Source organism: Leptosomus discolor, chromosome 24 (genome assembly GCF_034619465.1).
Source record: "Leptosomus discolor isolate bLepDis1 chromosome 24, bLepDis1.hap2, whole genome shotgun sequence".
In the NCBI taxonomy this organism is placed as follows: Eukaryota; Metazoa; Chordata; class Aves; order Leptosomiformes; family Leptosomidae; genus Leptosomus; species Leptosomus discolor.
In genome coordinates this window covers 7,422,208-7,436,123 of record NC_141414.1, presented here as the reverse complement: position 1 = coordinate 7,436,123, position 13,916 = coordinate 7,422,208, and the positions used below count along the sequence as shown (strand labels likewise).

At 67.4% G+C, this 13,916-nt stretch overlaps 2 protein-coding genes across 2 annotated transcripts; both read left to right on the top strand.

Annotated features, from left to right (window-relative positions):
* The first annotated feature begins 365 nt into the window (after positions 1-365).
* Positions 366-5,601, top strand: TM6SF2 (transmembrane 6 superfamily member 2). The gene is made up of 10 exons (XM_086477444.1): positions 366-457; positions 3,176-3,282; positions 3,422-3,519; positions 3,743-3,846; positions 3,971-4,053; positions 4,255-4,379; positions 4,503-4,604; positions 4,730-4,822; positions 4,906-5,025; positions 5,404-5,601. The coding sequence occupies exons 1-10, from the start codon at positions 366-368 to the stop codon at positions 5,599-5,601; spliced, it is 1,122 nt and encodes a 373-aa protein (XP_086333570.1).
* A 2,780-nt stretch (positions 5,602-8,381) lies between these two features.
* Positions 8,382-11,369, top strand: HAPLN4 (hyaluronan and proteoglycan link protein 4). Its single transcript, XM_086477572.1, has 4 exons — positions 8,382-8,499; positions 8,855-9,217; positions 9,998-10,300; positions 11,032-11,369. The coding sequence occupies exons 1-4, from the start codon at positions 8,382-8,384 to the stop codon at positions 11,367-11,369; spliced, it is 1,122 nt and encodes a 373-aa protein (XP_086333698.1).
* The last annotated feature ends 2,547 nt before the right edge of the window (positions 11,370-13,916 follow it).

Genomic DNA, 13,916 nt, shown 5'->3' with positions numbered 1-13,916 from the left:
GTCGGCTTTCATGTGCTTTGCTCCTTCTCTCTTTCTCTTACAGATCTGAAGAGCTGCGTCCCCTTGTCTCTTTTAAGTATTTAAGGTTTCCAGAATGAATTGGAAAAAAAAAACAACACCCAGTCCCTGAGCTTTGAAAGCCCGTTCTGGAGTGGTTTCATCCTTCCCCCGCAGCCCTCGAGCGCAGAGGCTGCTACAGACCCTCGTACCGAGACACGTGTGTTCGGCTGCTGCCGCCTTCCCCCCCGGGACCCCCCGGCCTTCCCCCCCGGGGCAGCTCTGGCGCTTTAAGGGCGCTGCCTCTTCACCGGCAGCGGGGCCAAAGTCCGTGGGCTCCGGCGGCGGCGGCGGCGGCCGGCCCGGGGATGCAGCTCCCCGCCGTGCCGGGCGTGCTCGCCCCCTCGCTGCTCGCCATCCCCCTGGCCTTCGGCATCAACGGCGCGACCGCCTTGGCAGAGTGAGTGTGGGGCTGGCACCAAGGTCCGGGGCTGGGATGCTGCGGTTCGGCTCGGGGAAGGGTGCTGGGTCCTGTCCTCCGCTGGTGCTGGAGGCTGGATCCAGGCTGGGACTTGGGGGGGGGGGGGGGGGGGATTGGGGGGGGAGCATCCAGTCTAGCCCAGGACGAGGCTTTGTCCAAGGATGGTGGGAGCCATCCCACCCAGGACAGGACCTGGAGAGCGGGGAGCAGTGGCCAGGGCAGAGATGCTGGGTCTGTGCTGGGACTGGGGTCCAGCCCGGGGGTTCAGTCCCGGTGCTCCGGCCCTGGCTGAGCCCCCCAAAGGCTGCTGCGGGCTGGGGCTTTGCCGACGTGGCTGGCGGCCGCCTTCAGGACTCTCCAACGCCGTTATCAGCGACCAGACGCGCCGCGGGGGTTGCTCAGGCTCGTTGCACCACGCTGACATCCCCGAATCCCCGGGGATGAGGGTGCTCAGCACCTCCCTGATTTATGAGCATCCTCTCCAGCCGCCTGGCCCCACCCAGAGGGACGGGACCCCCAACACTGGCTGTCCCCTCTGGACATGGCCATGCCGCCCCGGGCGCTGGGGACCCCTGCTCCCCCTCCCAGACCGACCCTTCTGGCAACTGGGCTGCTGGCGTGGCCGATGCCACCCTTCCACACCGGCCTCGTCACCGTCACCGTCGCGCTGCCTGATAACAGCTTTCAGTCTTGCTGCTGAGTGACATCCCCGCGACCAGCCCAGCCGCCTTCTGGCTGCTCAGCACACCCCTGGCCGGCACCCTCGTGTCGGGGGATTCGGTACCCGGGGTCAGCTCCCTGCTGAGCCGGCCGGAGCCCCACCGCTTCCTCACCTGCTTTATTTTGTGTGTCTACGCAAACCCACGCTCTGGCTGGTTCCTTTTCTCTCTTTTCCAGCCTCACGCCCCAGGACCTGCCGTCTGCGGGTTTTCCCCTTGTGTTTATTCATCACTTCGCTGCGCTCTCTGTCCTTTCGTTCCTGCCCGCGCCCCTTCACCCTCCTTTTCCCCTTCGTTATAAATTTCTTCTCAGAGCTCATTTCTGCTTTTGCTTTACCAGCGGGAAGCGGTTTTAGCCAAACGTTCTCCTAATCACAGAGCCAGGGCTTTCCTGGCCACCTGATAACCTTTACTTAAAGATCTCCCCGTTTGCATTCCCATCTTTTCCGTCTCCCCTTTCCCATCCATCCCGCACCGTCACAGCCCCGATCTCCGGGATCCACCGCTATGAAACCCACAGCCCTTCTGTGCAACACGGCACCGGGTGAAAACCCTCCGTAGCTGTGGGGAGCACTGACCCCTCCAGCCTGTCCCCCAAACTGAAGCCCGTAACAACATTATTCCCCTGCTGAGGTGTTGCAGGGGGGTTGGGGGTGGGGGACATGTCCCCCTGTTTCCTAATTAGTCCCTGCTGCAGGACGAGCGATGGTGCCTCAGAGCCTGGCGGGGTGAGCGGGGTGCCCTGAGCGGCCCCTCAGGGTGCTGCTACGTGGGGTGACCCTGGTGCCAGCGCGTGTTGGTGGTTCTCGAGCCCCATCACATGCACGGTCACGTCTGACGGTGGCCGGAGCAGCCCGGCGTTGTGCTGCTCCATCACATCCCTGTTTGAATTTTGAACTAATCGTTCCGCGGGACTAATTAGTTGTGTAGTAATTAATTATACACTAGTAATAATGCACTTAGGCGGTGACACTTCAATTATTTGGTTGTTCTGAGGTTTTTTCAAGAGCATCTGTTGGTTTGGATGCTTAGGGCATGTGGCGAGGACGAGCTCAGCCTCGCTCCGTGCTGCTGTGACACCGATCCTGTCCCTGGCCGCGGGGTCCTGCGCTCTCCGGCCACTGGCCCTGGCCCTGGCCGAGCAATTCCACCTGCCCAAGGCGAACACGAGCCGGGGGATCATCACAGCCTCCCGCAAACGAGACCTGAGCTATTCCCAGCCGGGGGACCCTGGCGCCGGGGGACGCCTGGCCTTTCCTCCCCGCTCGGCGCGTCCGCCGTGCTGCGCTGAGGAGCGCTCGGGCTGGGGATCGGGCGTTTCTGCAGGATAAGCTACCGACCGTCAGCCACGACTTCACCTTTTCGTTTTCTTTGGTAACAGGGTTAAAGGCTTGAGTGAAAAATACCGCAAAGTTTTCCATGTACCGGCTGGAGCAGAGCTGTGGCTCTCCCAGCTGATGCAAGTGCTTCTTGGAGGGGCTGCAGCAAGCCCAGGATAGATTTCCCTACGAATTCTTCAGTCTTTTAGGACACGTTTTCAGTATCTATCTCCTCATTACTGATTTGCTCTATAATCGGTTTCCCCAGTCTCTTACAAGAGCCACAGCCTGGAGAGGGAGAGGAAGGACCACGCTGAGGCTTCTCCCCTGCCCTGGCACAGGAGCCTCAGCAAGGCAGCTCCTTCCCCATCCGCTCCTGGGTGTCAAACCCGACCTTCCGCCGGGCTTTGCCCTCCCGGGGTTATTTCAGACCCTTGGAGGAGCCGTTTCCCCCCTCGCAGAGGACGGGCAGGACCCTGTGCCCACTGTGGGACGCCGCCTGCGCCGGGGAGCAGGGTCTGATCCTGCCGTTCCCCCTGCTTCAGTGGGGACCTCTCAAAACTGGTGGGGGGCAAAGGGTGTTTCGTCTGGACCGCGGGAAACGGGGCTTCACCCCCCGGCTGTGCCCTGGCGCTTGAACCCATCCTGCTGTTCCGCAGCAGCCCGCTGGTGCTGATGCTGACGGGGGTGCTGGTGCTCGCCATCCTCTTCTCCATCATCTTCTTCGTAAGCGGCGTGAGCCACTTCCAGGACCCCCTTTTCTGTGGTGAGTCCATGTGTCCGTGTGTGTCGTCCACCCGCCATCCTGGGGTGCAGGGTGTGATCCCGTGCTGGGGCAGGGAGTGGGGATGTGGGATTTGGGAAGAGCCCTGGGACCCGCTCAGAGCTGGCTCGCTGTCCCGCAGTGTTCGTCGTGTTCTCCTTCACCTCCGTCGTCGACTTGATCATCTCGCTGGAGGAGGATGGCTACATTTCTGGCTTCATGGAGGTCTACGTCAGAGAGGTACCGCCTCACCCCGCCTCGGGCTCTCGCACGCCCCGGCCGTCAAACGAGCAGCCCCCTGCCCCCGGCTCGAGCACGGGTGCAGCTCCTGCCCCCGAGGCTGCTCCTGCTGCAGGGGGACCGTGCACGGAGCAGCCCCATCTCCCGCGGGGTCCCTTGGGGAGGGGGTGTGGGAAGGTGCTTGCCCCCACCCCGTATGCTCTGCTGTCTTCCGAACGGGCAGGGCGAGCCCTACCTGCGCACGGCCCACGGCATCATGGTCTGTTACTGGGACGGCATCGTCCACTACGGGCTCTACCTCGCCATGATCGCGGCCATCGGCCAGAGGTGAGCGGGGACGGCGGCGGGGAGGAGAGCTCGGAGGGGCTCGTCGGGGGTGGGAGAGCCCCAAATTTTGTGAGGAGGGGAGCTCTGAGCCTGGCAGACGTCTCTGACCCCGATGTTTCTGCAGAAAGAGCTACAGGAACCTGGGTCTCTTCTGGCTGGGCTCTCTGACGATGAGCATCGTCGTCTTCTTGCTTGGGAACCTGATAGGTACAGGGGTGCGGAGGGGGGGGCTTGACCCTACATCCAGCCCTTGCCGATCCCTCCAGGCTGCCTTCATCCCCCCTCATTTGCTCCCAAGCACTTGCCCCATGGGTAGAGGAGGCAGGTGCTGCCCTGGGGGCAAGCGGCAGGTATCGGTACTGGGTGCTGAGCCCTCGGCCGTGCCCACCCTGTGCTCTCCTTCCCCAGGGAAATACAGCTCCGACCTCAGCCCTGCCTTCCTCCTCAACCTGCCCTACGTCCTCATCCCCATCTGGGCTGGGGCGAGGCTCTTCCAGCAGCCCAAGGCCCTGCCGTGCCTCAGCCCCGAGAAGGTGAGCTGGGAGCCGGAGCAGGGGCTCGCCGGGGAGCTGCACCGGGAGCCGTCACCCTCATTGCCCTCCCGGGGCTGGAGCACAGGGTGCAGAGCTGAAAATCCAGTGTTTTCCCTCTCCCAGGTTGCAGAGGAGCAACGCAAGCACCTGTACCAGCGACCCCAGGACATGGGGCTGGTCCTGGTCCTGCTCCTCACCGCCGCCTTCACCTTCTTCAGGGGGATGGTGAGTGCTGGGTCCCCGCACAGGGGTCCCAAAGAGGGCCACAGCGGTCCTGCAGGCTCCACGGGGGTCCCGGGGTGGGGGCATCTGCCCTGTTCCCACCACCCCTCCACTCTCCGCATCCCCAGGTGGTTTTGGACTGTCCCGCCGATTCGTGCTTCGAGTACATCTACCAGCACGAGCCGTACCTGCGCGACCCCGTCTCCTACCCCAAAGTGCAGGTGAGCGGGGCCGAGGCGGGGCTCGACCCCCCCCTCATGTGCCACCAGGGACGGGGGTGACCCTCTCTGTATCCCCCCCCCAGATGCTGATCTACATGTTCTACGTCCTCCCTTTCTTCTGTCTCTGCATCTACGGGCTGGTGCTGCCCGGCTGCTCCTGGCTGCCCGACTGGAGCCTGGTGTTTGCCGGTGCCGTCGCGCAGGTGAGGGCTGCCCCATCGCCCTTTTCCCAGCTGCAAGGGGGGACACGGTGGGACCCCAGGTTTCTGTCCCAGCCAGGAGAGAGCAAGTGGGCAGCCGGGGCTGAGCCTGGGACACACACACACACACACAGATCCGCACTCGCGGCTGCATGTGGAGCAGTTCCCACCGCCGCTGCCCGATAATTACTTTGGCCTCGGTGGATCTTAATGGAACCGGGGATTAGTTTGACAGAAATAGGCTGGAGCCAGCCTGCAGGTCTATAGATAGGACGGGCTGGGTGTGCTCCTGCAAAACACCCTTTGGTGCCGGGCGGGCCAGCCCGCCGCTGCTGGACCCCCCCTTGTCCCGCAGTGCCACCCCCTGCCCTGTGTCCCCAGGCTCAGTTCTCCCACCTGGGCTCCTCGCTGCACGCCCGCACGCCCTTCCCCTACCAGACCCCCGAAGATGTCTGGTGGAGCTTCCTCCTCACCAACGGCCTCTACGCGCTGGGTCCCCAGCTCCTGGCCTACCGCTGCCTGCGCTGCCCTGCCTTCTTCCTGCCCACCCCTCCTGCCACGGGCAAGAAGCACCAGTGACGGGTCCTGCCCGTGACGGGGGGCTGCTGCCTGTCCCCCCCTCTCCCAGCCGGAGCAGCCTGAGGTGGGACCTGGCTGGCAGAGGTGTCCCCAGGGATGCTGCGGTCCCCGCTGTGTCCCCTAACGCTGCGGGGTGCACTGGGGGACATTGCTGCAGCCACAGCCCTGCTCTCCCAGGCTCAGGGGGTCTTGCTGGTGGGGCGCTGTGGGAGCCGGGGTCTCGTCCCAGTGGGTCCCACGGGGGCCGTGGGTGCCCTGTCACCCCGGGTGCTCCCGGCCGTGCTGGGAAGCCACAGGAGCGGGGGTCGTGCCAGGAAAACCGTGTTTACAAAATAAAGGGGCGCAGGTACCGCTTCTGCACCCGTGTCCCTGCTCTGGCCGGGGGTGTCACCCCCGTCACAGTGGCCGAAGCACCTCGCCAGCCCCCCACCGGGGTCTCACCCGTTCCCAGCCGGTGCCGGAGCCGGGAGGAACCGCCTGATTTTGCCCCCTCCAGCCCTTTGGGGTGCGGGGGGGGGGGGGGGGGGGGGCCGTGGGGGTCTCCCGCTGCCTGCGCTGCCCTTGCCTGCCCTTGCTGCGGCGGCTCCGGGTGGGGCTGGGAGGGGGGAGGTGGGGGAAGGGGAGCCCCTGCGTGGGCCGGGGGGGTGCCCGTGGGTGGGCAGGGGGGTGCGAGCATGGGGGGGGTGTGCACGGGTGTGTGGGGCGGTGTGCACACGGGGGGGGGGTGTGCAGACGGATGGGGGGGTGCACACGGGGGAGGGACACGACACGGGTGGGGGGGGTGTGCACACGGGGGGGCTGTGCACACGGAGGGGGTGCACGGGTGGGGGGGGGGGGTGCACGCTGGTGGGGGTGTGCAGACCGATGGGAGGGTGCACACGGGTGGGGGTGCGCATGGGTGGGGGTGCGCACGGGTGGGGGTGCGCACGGGTGGGGGTGCGCAGGGGTGAGGGGGTGCATGGGTGGGGGGGTGCATGGGTGGGGGGTGCTGGCAGTGGCTCGGGGCTGCCCTTGCGGGAGCCAGTGGGGGGGATTAACCGGGCAAAACTCCCTTTACCCCGCAGGTTCCCCACCCGCAGCCCGGGCCGGGGGTTACCGGGCGGTACCGCGGGGTACCGGGGGTTACCGGGCGGTACCGGGGGGTACCGGGGGGCCGGTGCCGGGCGGGCCGGTGACCTTGGCGAGCCGGCGGCCCTGCGCAGCGCCGGGAGCCGGGGTAGGGCCGGGCCGAGTTCCCGGTGCCGCCCCCTGCGCGAAACCGCACCGGCACCGGCAGCACCGGCGGCACCGGCGGCACCGGAGCGCTCCTGCGGCCGGGCCCCTCCCGCGGGCCGGTACCGGCGTCGGCGGAGACACGGTGAGTGCGGGACGCTGCGGCGGCGGCTCCGTTCGCTGCGGTGCGACCGCGGAGAGACGGGACGGGACCCTCGGTACCGGCACCCGGGGCGGGGGCTGCTCCCGGCGGGGCGAGGGGCGGCGGACGGGCCGGTTCCCCCCGCCCTCGCTGCGCTGCCCGCTCCCGGGCACCGGCGTCCCGCAGCCCCGGGGCTGCCGCCGCAGTGTCCCGCACTGCAACACCGCACCGGTCCCGGGGCTGCCGGCGGGGGGGGGGGGGGAACCGGGGCCGACCGGCTCCCCCTGCCCCCGACCGGGCACCGGGACCCCCGGGGGGGGGGCTACTCCGGTTCTTCTGCTCCCCGGGCCGGCCACCGGGACCCCCGGGGGAGGGATGCTCCGGTCCCTCTGCTCCCCCGGCCGGGCACCGGGACCCCCGGGAGGGGGGCTGCTCCGGTCCCTCTGCTCCCCCGGCCGGGCACCGGGACCCCCGGGAGGGGGGCTGCTCCGGTCCCTCTGCTCCGCCAGCCGGGCACCGGGACCTCCGAGGGGGCTGCCCGGCTCCCCCTTTCCCTGGACCGGGCACTGGGACCCCCAGGGATGCTGCCCAACTCCTTCTGCCCCCGACGGGGCACCGGGACCCCCGAGGGGGCTGCCCTGCTCCCCCTTTCCCTGCACCGGGCGCTGGGACCCCCAGCGAGACAGCGGTGGTCCCCCTGTCCCAGGACCGGGCACCGGGACCCCCGAGGGGGCTGCCCCGCTTCCCCTGCCCCACCGCCAAACCCTGGCTCCCCTTCTTCAGCCCCACGGGGTGGGGGCTCATTCCCACAGTCAGGGGGACACCCAGGCTGCCTGGACTGGGATCTGGGGCATCTCCGAGGACTCGGGGCTCAGGGGGGATCGCAGTTCCCCTGTGGGGGGCTCCGGCCTCCAGCACACCCTTTCCCCCTGGGGGTGGGGGGACGTGGAGTGGGGCAGGCAGCCGGGGGGCTCCGGGGGGCTCTGGCAGCCGCAGCCCAGTCCCTCGCCATCAGTTCAGTTTCCAGATGTGCCAGCGCTGACATAAATAACTCAGGAGATCCAGCCCGGCGTGTCTGCCATGAAATATTCATCCCGGCTGTAACTGAGCGGGTGAACCGGAGTTCAGCGCCGGCGCAGGCCGGGGGGCACGGGGGGTCCCTGTGGGACTGGGATGCTCGGTGGGGAGAGGCAATGAGTGACCAGCTCGTCACCCCCACTCTGCGTGGGGTGGGAGATGGGGTTGGGGGCTTCCCCACGAGGGGTAACAACCCCCACCGGGGTGCAGGTTGGGGAGCGGCATTGCTGCTCGGGGGGCTGCTGAAGCCGGGGGTCTGGCAGAGCGCGGGTTTGCTCACAGACCTCCCCTCCGCTGCTCTCCTTCCTGGGGGGCCGGTGGGTGCTATGGGGCTCTGCTCTACCCCCAGATGCGTCCCCAAGGCCCCTGGACCACCGGCCCGGCAGCTCTGCTGCTCCTCGCCGGTGTCCTCGCCTCCGACACGCTGCTCAGCACCCGGGGACGGAAGAAGGTGGTCCACGTCATGGGTGAGTGGGGAGGGGGTTCTGCAGTGGGGAGCTGGGCTGGACCCCCCGGGATGGGACGGGGGGAGCCGTCCTGCAGCTGGTTTGGGTTTAATACCCATTAAAGTGGGATCAGGATCTCTGGGGCATCCGTTGTGCGTCCCCTGCCCTGGCCAGGAGCTGCCCAACTCTCCTCGGGGGCTGCAAAGCCCCCGAAATAGGGCAATTGCCCCCAGAGTTGACCCCCCCGTGGCCTGTTCCCCATCCCCAGTCTGCCTTGTCCCCACCGAGGGTCCTGCCCATGTGCTGGCGCTGCCTGGGATGGAGGCAGGAGCAGGCTTGGGGACAGGGATTCCCCTGAGCTCGGTGTCCCTTGCAGAGGGTGACAGCGGGGCCGTGGTGGTGCAAACGGCCCCGGGGAAGGTGGTGACGCACCGGGGCGGCACCATCATCCTGCCCTGCCGCTACCACTACGACGTGTCCGCTCACGACCCGGCCGAGATCCGCCTCAAGTGGACCAAGGTGACGGAGCCGATGGCCTTCGTGGACGTCTTCGTGGCGCTGGGGAAGGCGCGGCGGGCGTTCGGCACCTACCGCGGCCGCACGGCTCTGCAGGAGGACGGCTTCGGCGACGCCTCGCTCATCATCCGCAACGTCACCCTGCAAGACTACGGCCGCTACGAGTGCGAGGTCACCAACGAGCTCGAGGACGACACCGGCATGGTCAAGCTGGACCTCGAAGGTAGCGGCGCAGGAGGGACGGGGACGGGGAGGACCCTGGGGGTCCCCGTGTCCCATGCGGGGTGGCCAGGACACGGTTCCTGGTGCCGTGTCCCCGAGCCGGGCTCCGTCCTGCTTTACAGCCGGCTGTTTTTCCTGGCGCGTGCTGTGGTTTATTGCCCGTTATTGGCTTTTATTGTTGCTCCAGGTTTACAGGCTGGCAGCTAATAAACGCCGGAGATAGATAGCGGCACAGCCTCGTAAAGCACCGGGGAGGGGGGGCACACGCTGGGATGTGGCAGCAGTGTTGACGCCATGCGTGGCTCTGAGCCCACCGGGACAGGCTGCTGCAGCTGGGGACACCGGGGAAGGGTGTCCTTTTTTTGGGAAAACCCTTTTTTAGGGGCTCAGGAGGCCCAGCCACGTGGCTTAGGCTGGTACAAGCTCGCTCCAGGGACACTGGGGCTCGCCTGGGACGCCACGTGGGTACCACTGATGCCCCCAGGTCCCAGAGCAGCAGCTCCTGGAGCCCAGGGGTGCTGCAGGGGTCCCTGCGGTCGCAGGTGGGGGGGGCTTTGGGGTTACCGAGCAAAGCCCGGAGCACCCAAAATCCCTGAGGAGAGACGATGGAAGTTCGTCTTCACTGGACTTTGCAGCCGGGCTTCCCAGCCTCCAGCAGCCCCTGTTCCCCACCGGCTCCCAGTGCCTTCCGCTGACGACCCAGTTTGTAAGGTGTGGTTGCAAACCAAGGTGGGGGACACCCCCCCACACCCCAACCCTCCTCTCCACCACCCCCCTCCAGGCGTGATCTTCCCCTACCACCCGCGCCTGGGTCGCTACACCCTGAACTTCCACGAGGCGCAGCAGGCGTGCCTGGAGCAGGACGGCATCCTGGCCTCCCACGACCAGTTACACCAGGCCTGGCTGGAGGGCATGGACTGGTGCAACGCCGGCTGGCTGGAGGACGGCTCGGTGCAGTACCCCATCTCCCGGCCGCGGGAGGAGTGCGGCCGCAAGGACACGCCGGTGGGGGTACGCAACTACGGCTACCGGCACAAGGAGAGCGAGCACTACGACGCCTTCTGCTTCACCTCCAACCTCAACGGTAACGGCAGCTGGCGGGGGGGGAAACGGAGGCACAGAGCACCCAGCTCCCTGTTTTGGCTGGGGGGTGGTGGGGGGGGGTGTTCCATGACGGTCCGGGAAGGTGCTCAGCCCCGAGGATGCGGCTGCACGTGCCTTCCCTGGGCTCCCCTGCACATCAAGAAGGGGTTCAGTGACCCCCCCTAGTAAGGACCAGGATCCGACCCCATCATCTTTGGGGTTGGGGCACCCGGTTTGAACAAAACCCCCGTCTTCCTCGGGCAGGAGCAGGGGACGGAGGTAATTGCAGCAGCGAACGAGCCGGGTGATGGATGAGGCCGGGGCCACGCAAGACAGATGGGAGCCGGGAGGGCTCCCGGGCTGCGTAAATCCCTCCCGTTTGGCAGGGCGGCGCGGGGTGGGGGGTGGGGTGGGGGCTCTGCCGATGTTTATTTAACGGTGGCAGGCAGGATAAATAGCGGGTGTAATCGCCACGAGCAGCCGTCACCACCCGCCGCCGCCGCCGCGCAGCCCCCATAAATCTGCCCACACCCCGGCGGGGCCTCCCCGGAGCCCACCCAGCCCCTCCCGAAAAAGAAAACGTTGTGGGGCCACAGGGTTTGCACCGCTCAGCCCCATCCCTACCCCCTCCCACCCCACCGGGTGCCGGTGCTGGGCCAAGTGCAGGGTGTAGCCGCCGGGTCCCCGACAGCCCCCGTTTCGTGTGTGTGTGTGTGTGTGTCCCCACCCCAGGCAAGGTCTACTTCTTGAAGACGTACCGCAAGCTGAGCTACCCCGAGGCGGTGCAAGCCTGCAAGAACAACGGGGCGGCCGTGGCCAAGGTGGGCCAGCTCTACGCCGCCTGGAAGATCCAGCTGCTGGACCGCTGCGAGGCCGGCTGGCTGGAGGACGGCAGCATCCGCTACCCCATCGTCAACCCCCGGGCACGCTGCGGGGGCCGGGAGCCCGGCGTGCGCAACCTGGGCTTCCCGGACAAGAAGTACAAGCTTTTTGGGGTTTATTGCTTCAAAAAGGCTGGTGAGGCTGCTCCGGAGAAGGTGCTGGGTGGGGGGCACCCCAATCGGGTGTGAGGCTTACCCTCACCGGGAGCACCTCCAGACTTGGCCTGGGGAGCCCCCCCCGCCTCCCCCCCCCCCCCCCCCCCAGCTCTCCTCCATGTGTGTTGGGGCTCCCCAGCATCGCTGCCTCCTGGGCCGCGGCGTGGGGAGCTGCGGGCAGCCCCTGCGTTGGACTGGGAGAGGTGCCCGTGCGATGCCGGGGCGGCTGCTGGGCCGCAGGCTGCGGACGAAGCCCGGTGACGCTTGGGGAAACTGAGGCAGCAGGAGGGGAACGACTTCAGTCGCCCGGCCAGGAGCCTGCGCTCGCATCCAGGGCTGGCTCCCCAGCTCGAGGCAGTTCTTGCTTATCAACCAGCGTATTGCATGTGCTAAAGGCCCACCCAGAGCAAAGCAGGCTTGAGCCCCCCGATGTCCTCATCCTCGCACCCCGGGGTCCCCAGCTCTGCCGCTGTCCCTGGGGCCATGCAGCACTCAACCCCCCCCCCGCCCAACCCCCAGGAGGTGCCAACCAGCATCACGGGACCGGCTGGGGCGGCTGACCTACCGTGGGTTTCCCCCTCTGCCCCCTAAAATCCCACCTTGGCGCTGGGCAAGGACTGGGGGCACTGGGCTTGGCTTCGTGCAACGTGGGCAGCCGGGGTGGGGGCATCTGCAGCCCTTCCAGCACCCGCATGTCCCCGCTCGCCGCCGGCCACCCCACGGGGCTGCTGCTGGTGCCCCGGGCGAGCCGAGCGGCCGCACGCCGGGAGCCCGGGGCTGGGGGGAGCTCCTTAGCGCTTGGCTTCGTGCAGAAGCGGCCGGTGCCGGGAGCGGGGAGGTGCTGGGTGGGCACCATCCCCCCCGCCCGCCCGGCCGAGCATCGTCCCGAGGCTTTTTGCAGCCCTGGCGCTCGCGAGCTGGACGTAGATGAAATAAAAGCTTCGGCCGCTTTGGAGAGCTGAGCTGGGCTCTCGTGTCTCCTTCCCTGGTGCCACCCTCGAGGGGCATCTGGGGTGCAAGGGGACCCCAGGCTGCCCTGCGCCGTGGGGCTGCTCGCCCCGACAGCCCTCCCTACTCGGAGCTCAGGCATCCCTGGCCCCGCTGTGCCCTCCCTCGCAGCCAGAGCTGGGCCCATTCGGAGCATCCCAGCTGGAGCATCCCCACAGCGTCCCTCTTGGCTTTATCGGGACCAGCTCCGAGGGAGCAGCATCATCTCGGGGCATCGTGGTGCTGGCAGCAACGGGGAGCCACCGGGGGGTCCCCCATGCCGGAGGGGGCTCGGGGCTTCCTCCACGCCCGGCGCAGCTGAGCACAGGCCATCCACCGCCTTGACCGCCTGCCAGAGCCGCTGCGATGTGACACACCGCGAGCCCCGAGAGGGGAGAGCGGGGACCGTGGGTGCTGGAGGCCACCGAAGCCCCGAGTGGTGGCCATCACACGCTGACGGATGGCAGCCAGGGTGGTGGCCGCACCCCCTGCACCCCCGGTTAAGTCAGGCAGCACCCGGATAAATCCATCTGCGTCTCCTCGGGGCCAGCAGGGAAAACCACGGCCGGCGACGCGGGCGGCAGCCACCGCCGGCATGATTCATGAGCGCTCGGCTCGTGCCACGAGCAGGCGGCGGGGCCGGCACGGCGAGCCCTGGGAGAAGGATTAGGGTTGCTTAAAGTTAATTTAGCGGCGGGGAAAGGAGGCAGATGGAGAGCGGCGGCGAGGCAGTCCCCAGCCAAGGCAAGGCAAGGTCCCTGGGGTCCCCGCACCCTCCCTACCCCCCCAGGAAAGCGCAGGGTTGGGGCTGCTCAACTGTTAAAAAAATTTATTAAAATGTCCAGCAGTACAGAAAGGCAGAGTCAGAAATGGCACGGGGCGGGGGGGGGGGGCTCGGGGAGGGGGCTCGGGACACGGCAGTCACGTCGCAAACAGCAGAGATCAGAAAGCGCCGTACACACACACACACACGCCAACTCCAACGGGGACCCGACGACGAATGGAAAGGGGGGGGGGGGGAAACCAAAATAAAACCAACCCCAAACCAGGTGGCAGAGTGGGACACCGGCCCCCCCCCGCCACAGCATCGTCCCCCCTGCGAGCCCCGCAGGGTCCCCGTGGTGGCCACAGGGACGCCCCACGGGCAGGACCAGGGTGCTGGGGTGGGAAGATGGGTGGGGGGCTGCTAAAAAAACCAGAGCCACCCTGAGCCAGTGAGACACGGTGGCCAAGGTGGGAGATTTGGGGGCGGGGGGGGGGCTGGCAGATTAACCCCCCCATTTTGGGGAGGGGGCCAGACCCCAGTCGGGGAACAGCCCCTGCGTAGGGATGGGGGGGGGGTCCCCGTGTGGGGCTGGGGGCTCGAGCCCGGGTTGGGGGGGCTGAGCATGGGGCATGCAGGGAGGGCTGGGGACGCACACGCAGCCGCCCCCTCCGGATCCTATTCCCTACGGGGCCGGGCATCCTAGGAGCTAAAGCCAAGGGGGGGGGGGAGGTTATAAAAGAGGAGGGGGGGGGAGGATGGGGTGGGAGGGGGGTGGGAAATATCACCACATCCCGTCGGGGACCCTTGTGCTTCCTCATCCCCCGGCT

Coding starts and splice junctions, on each gene's coding strand:
- TM6SF2 (XM_086477444.1), top strand. CDS start 366: ATGCAGCTCCCCGCCGTGCCGGGCGTGCTCGCCCCCTCGCTGCTCGCC. Junction 4,054..4,254: donor CTTGCTTGGGAACCTGATAG/GTACAGGGGTGC, acceptor CTCCTTCCCCAG/GGAAATACAGCTCCGACCTC. Junction 5,026..5,403: donor TTGCCGGTGCCGTCGCGCAG/GTGAGGGCTGCC, acceptor CTGTGTCCCCAG/GCTCAGTTCTCCCACCTGGG.
- HAPLN4 (XM_086477572.1), top strand. CDS start 8,382: ATGCGTCCCCAAGGCCCCTGGACCACCGGCCCGGCAGCTCTGCTGCTC. Junction 9,218..9,997: donor GGTCAAGCTGGACCTCGAAG/GTAGCGGCGCAG, acceptor ACCCCCCTCCAG/GCGTGATCTTCCCCTACCAC. Junction 10,301..11,031: donor CTTCACCTCCAACCTCAACG/GTAACGGCAGCT, acceptor TCCCCACCCCAG/GCAAGGTCTACTTCTTGAAG.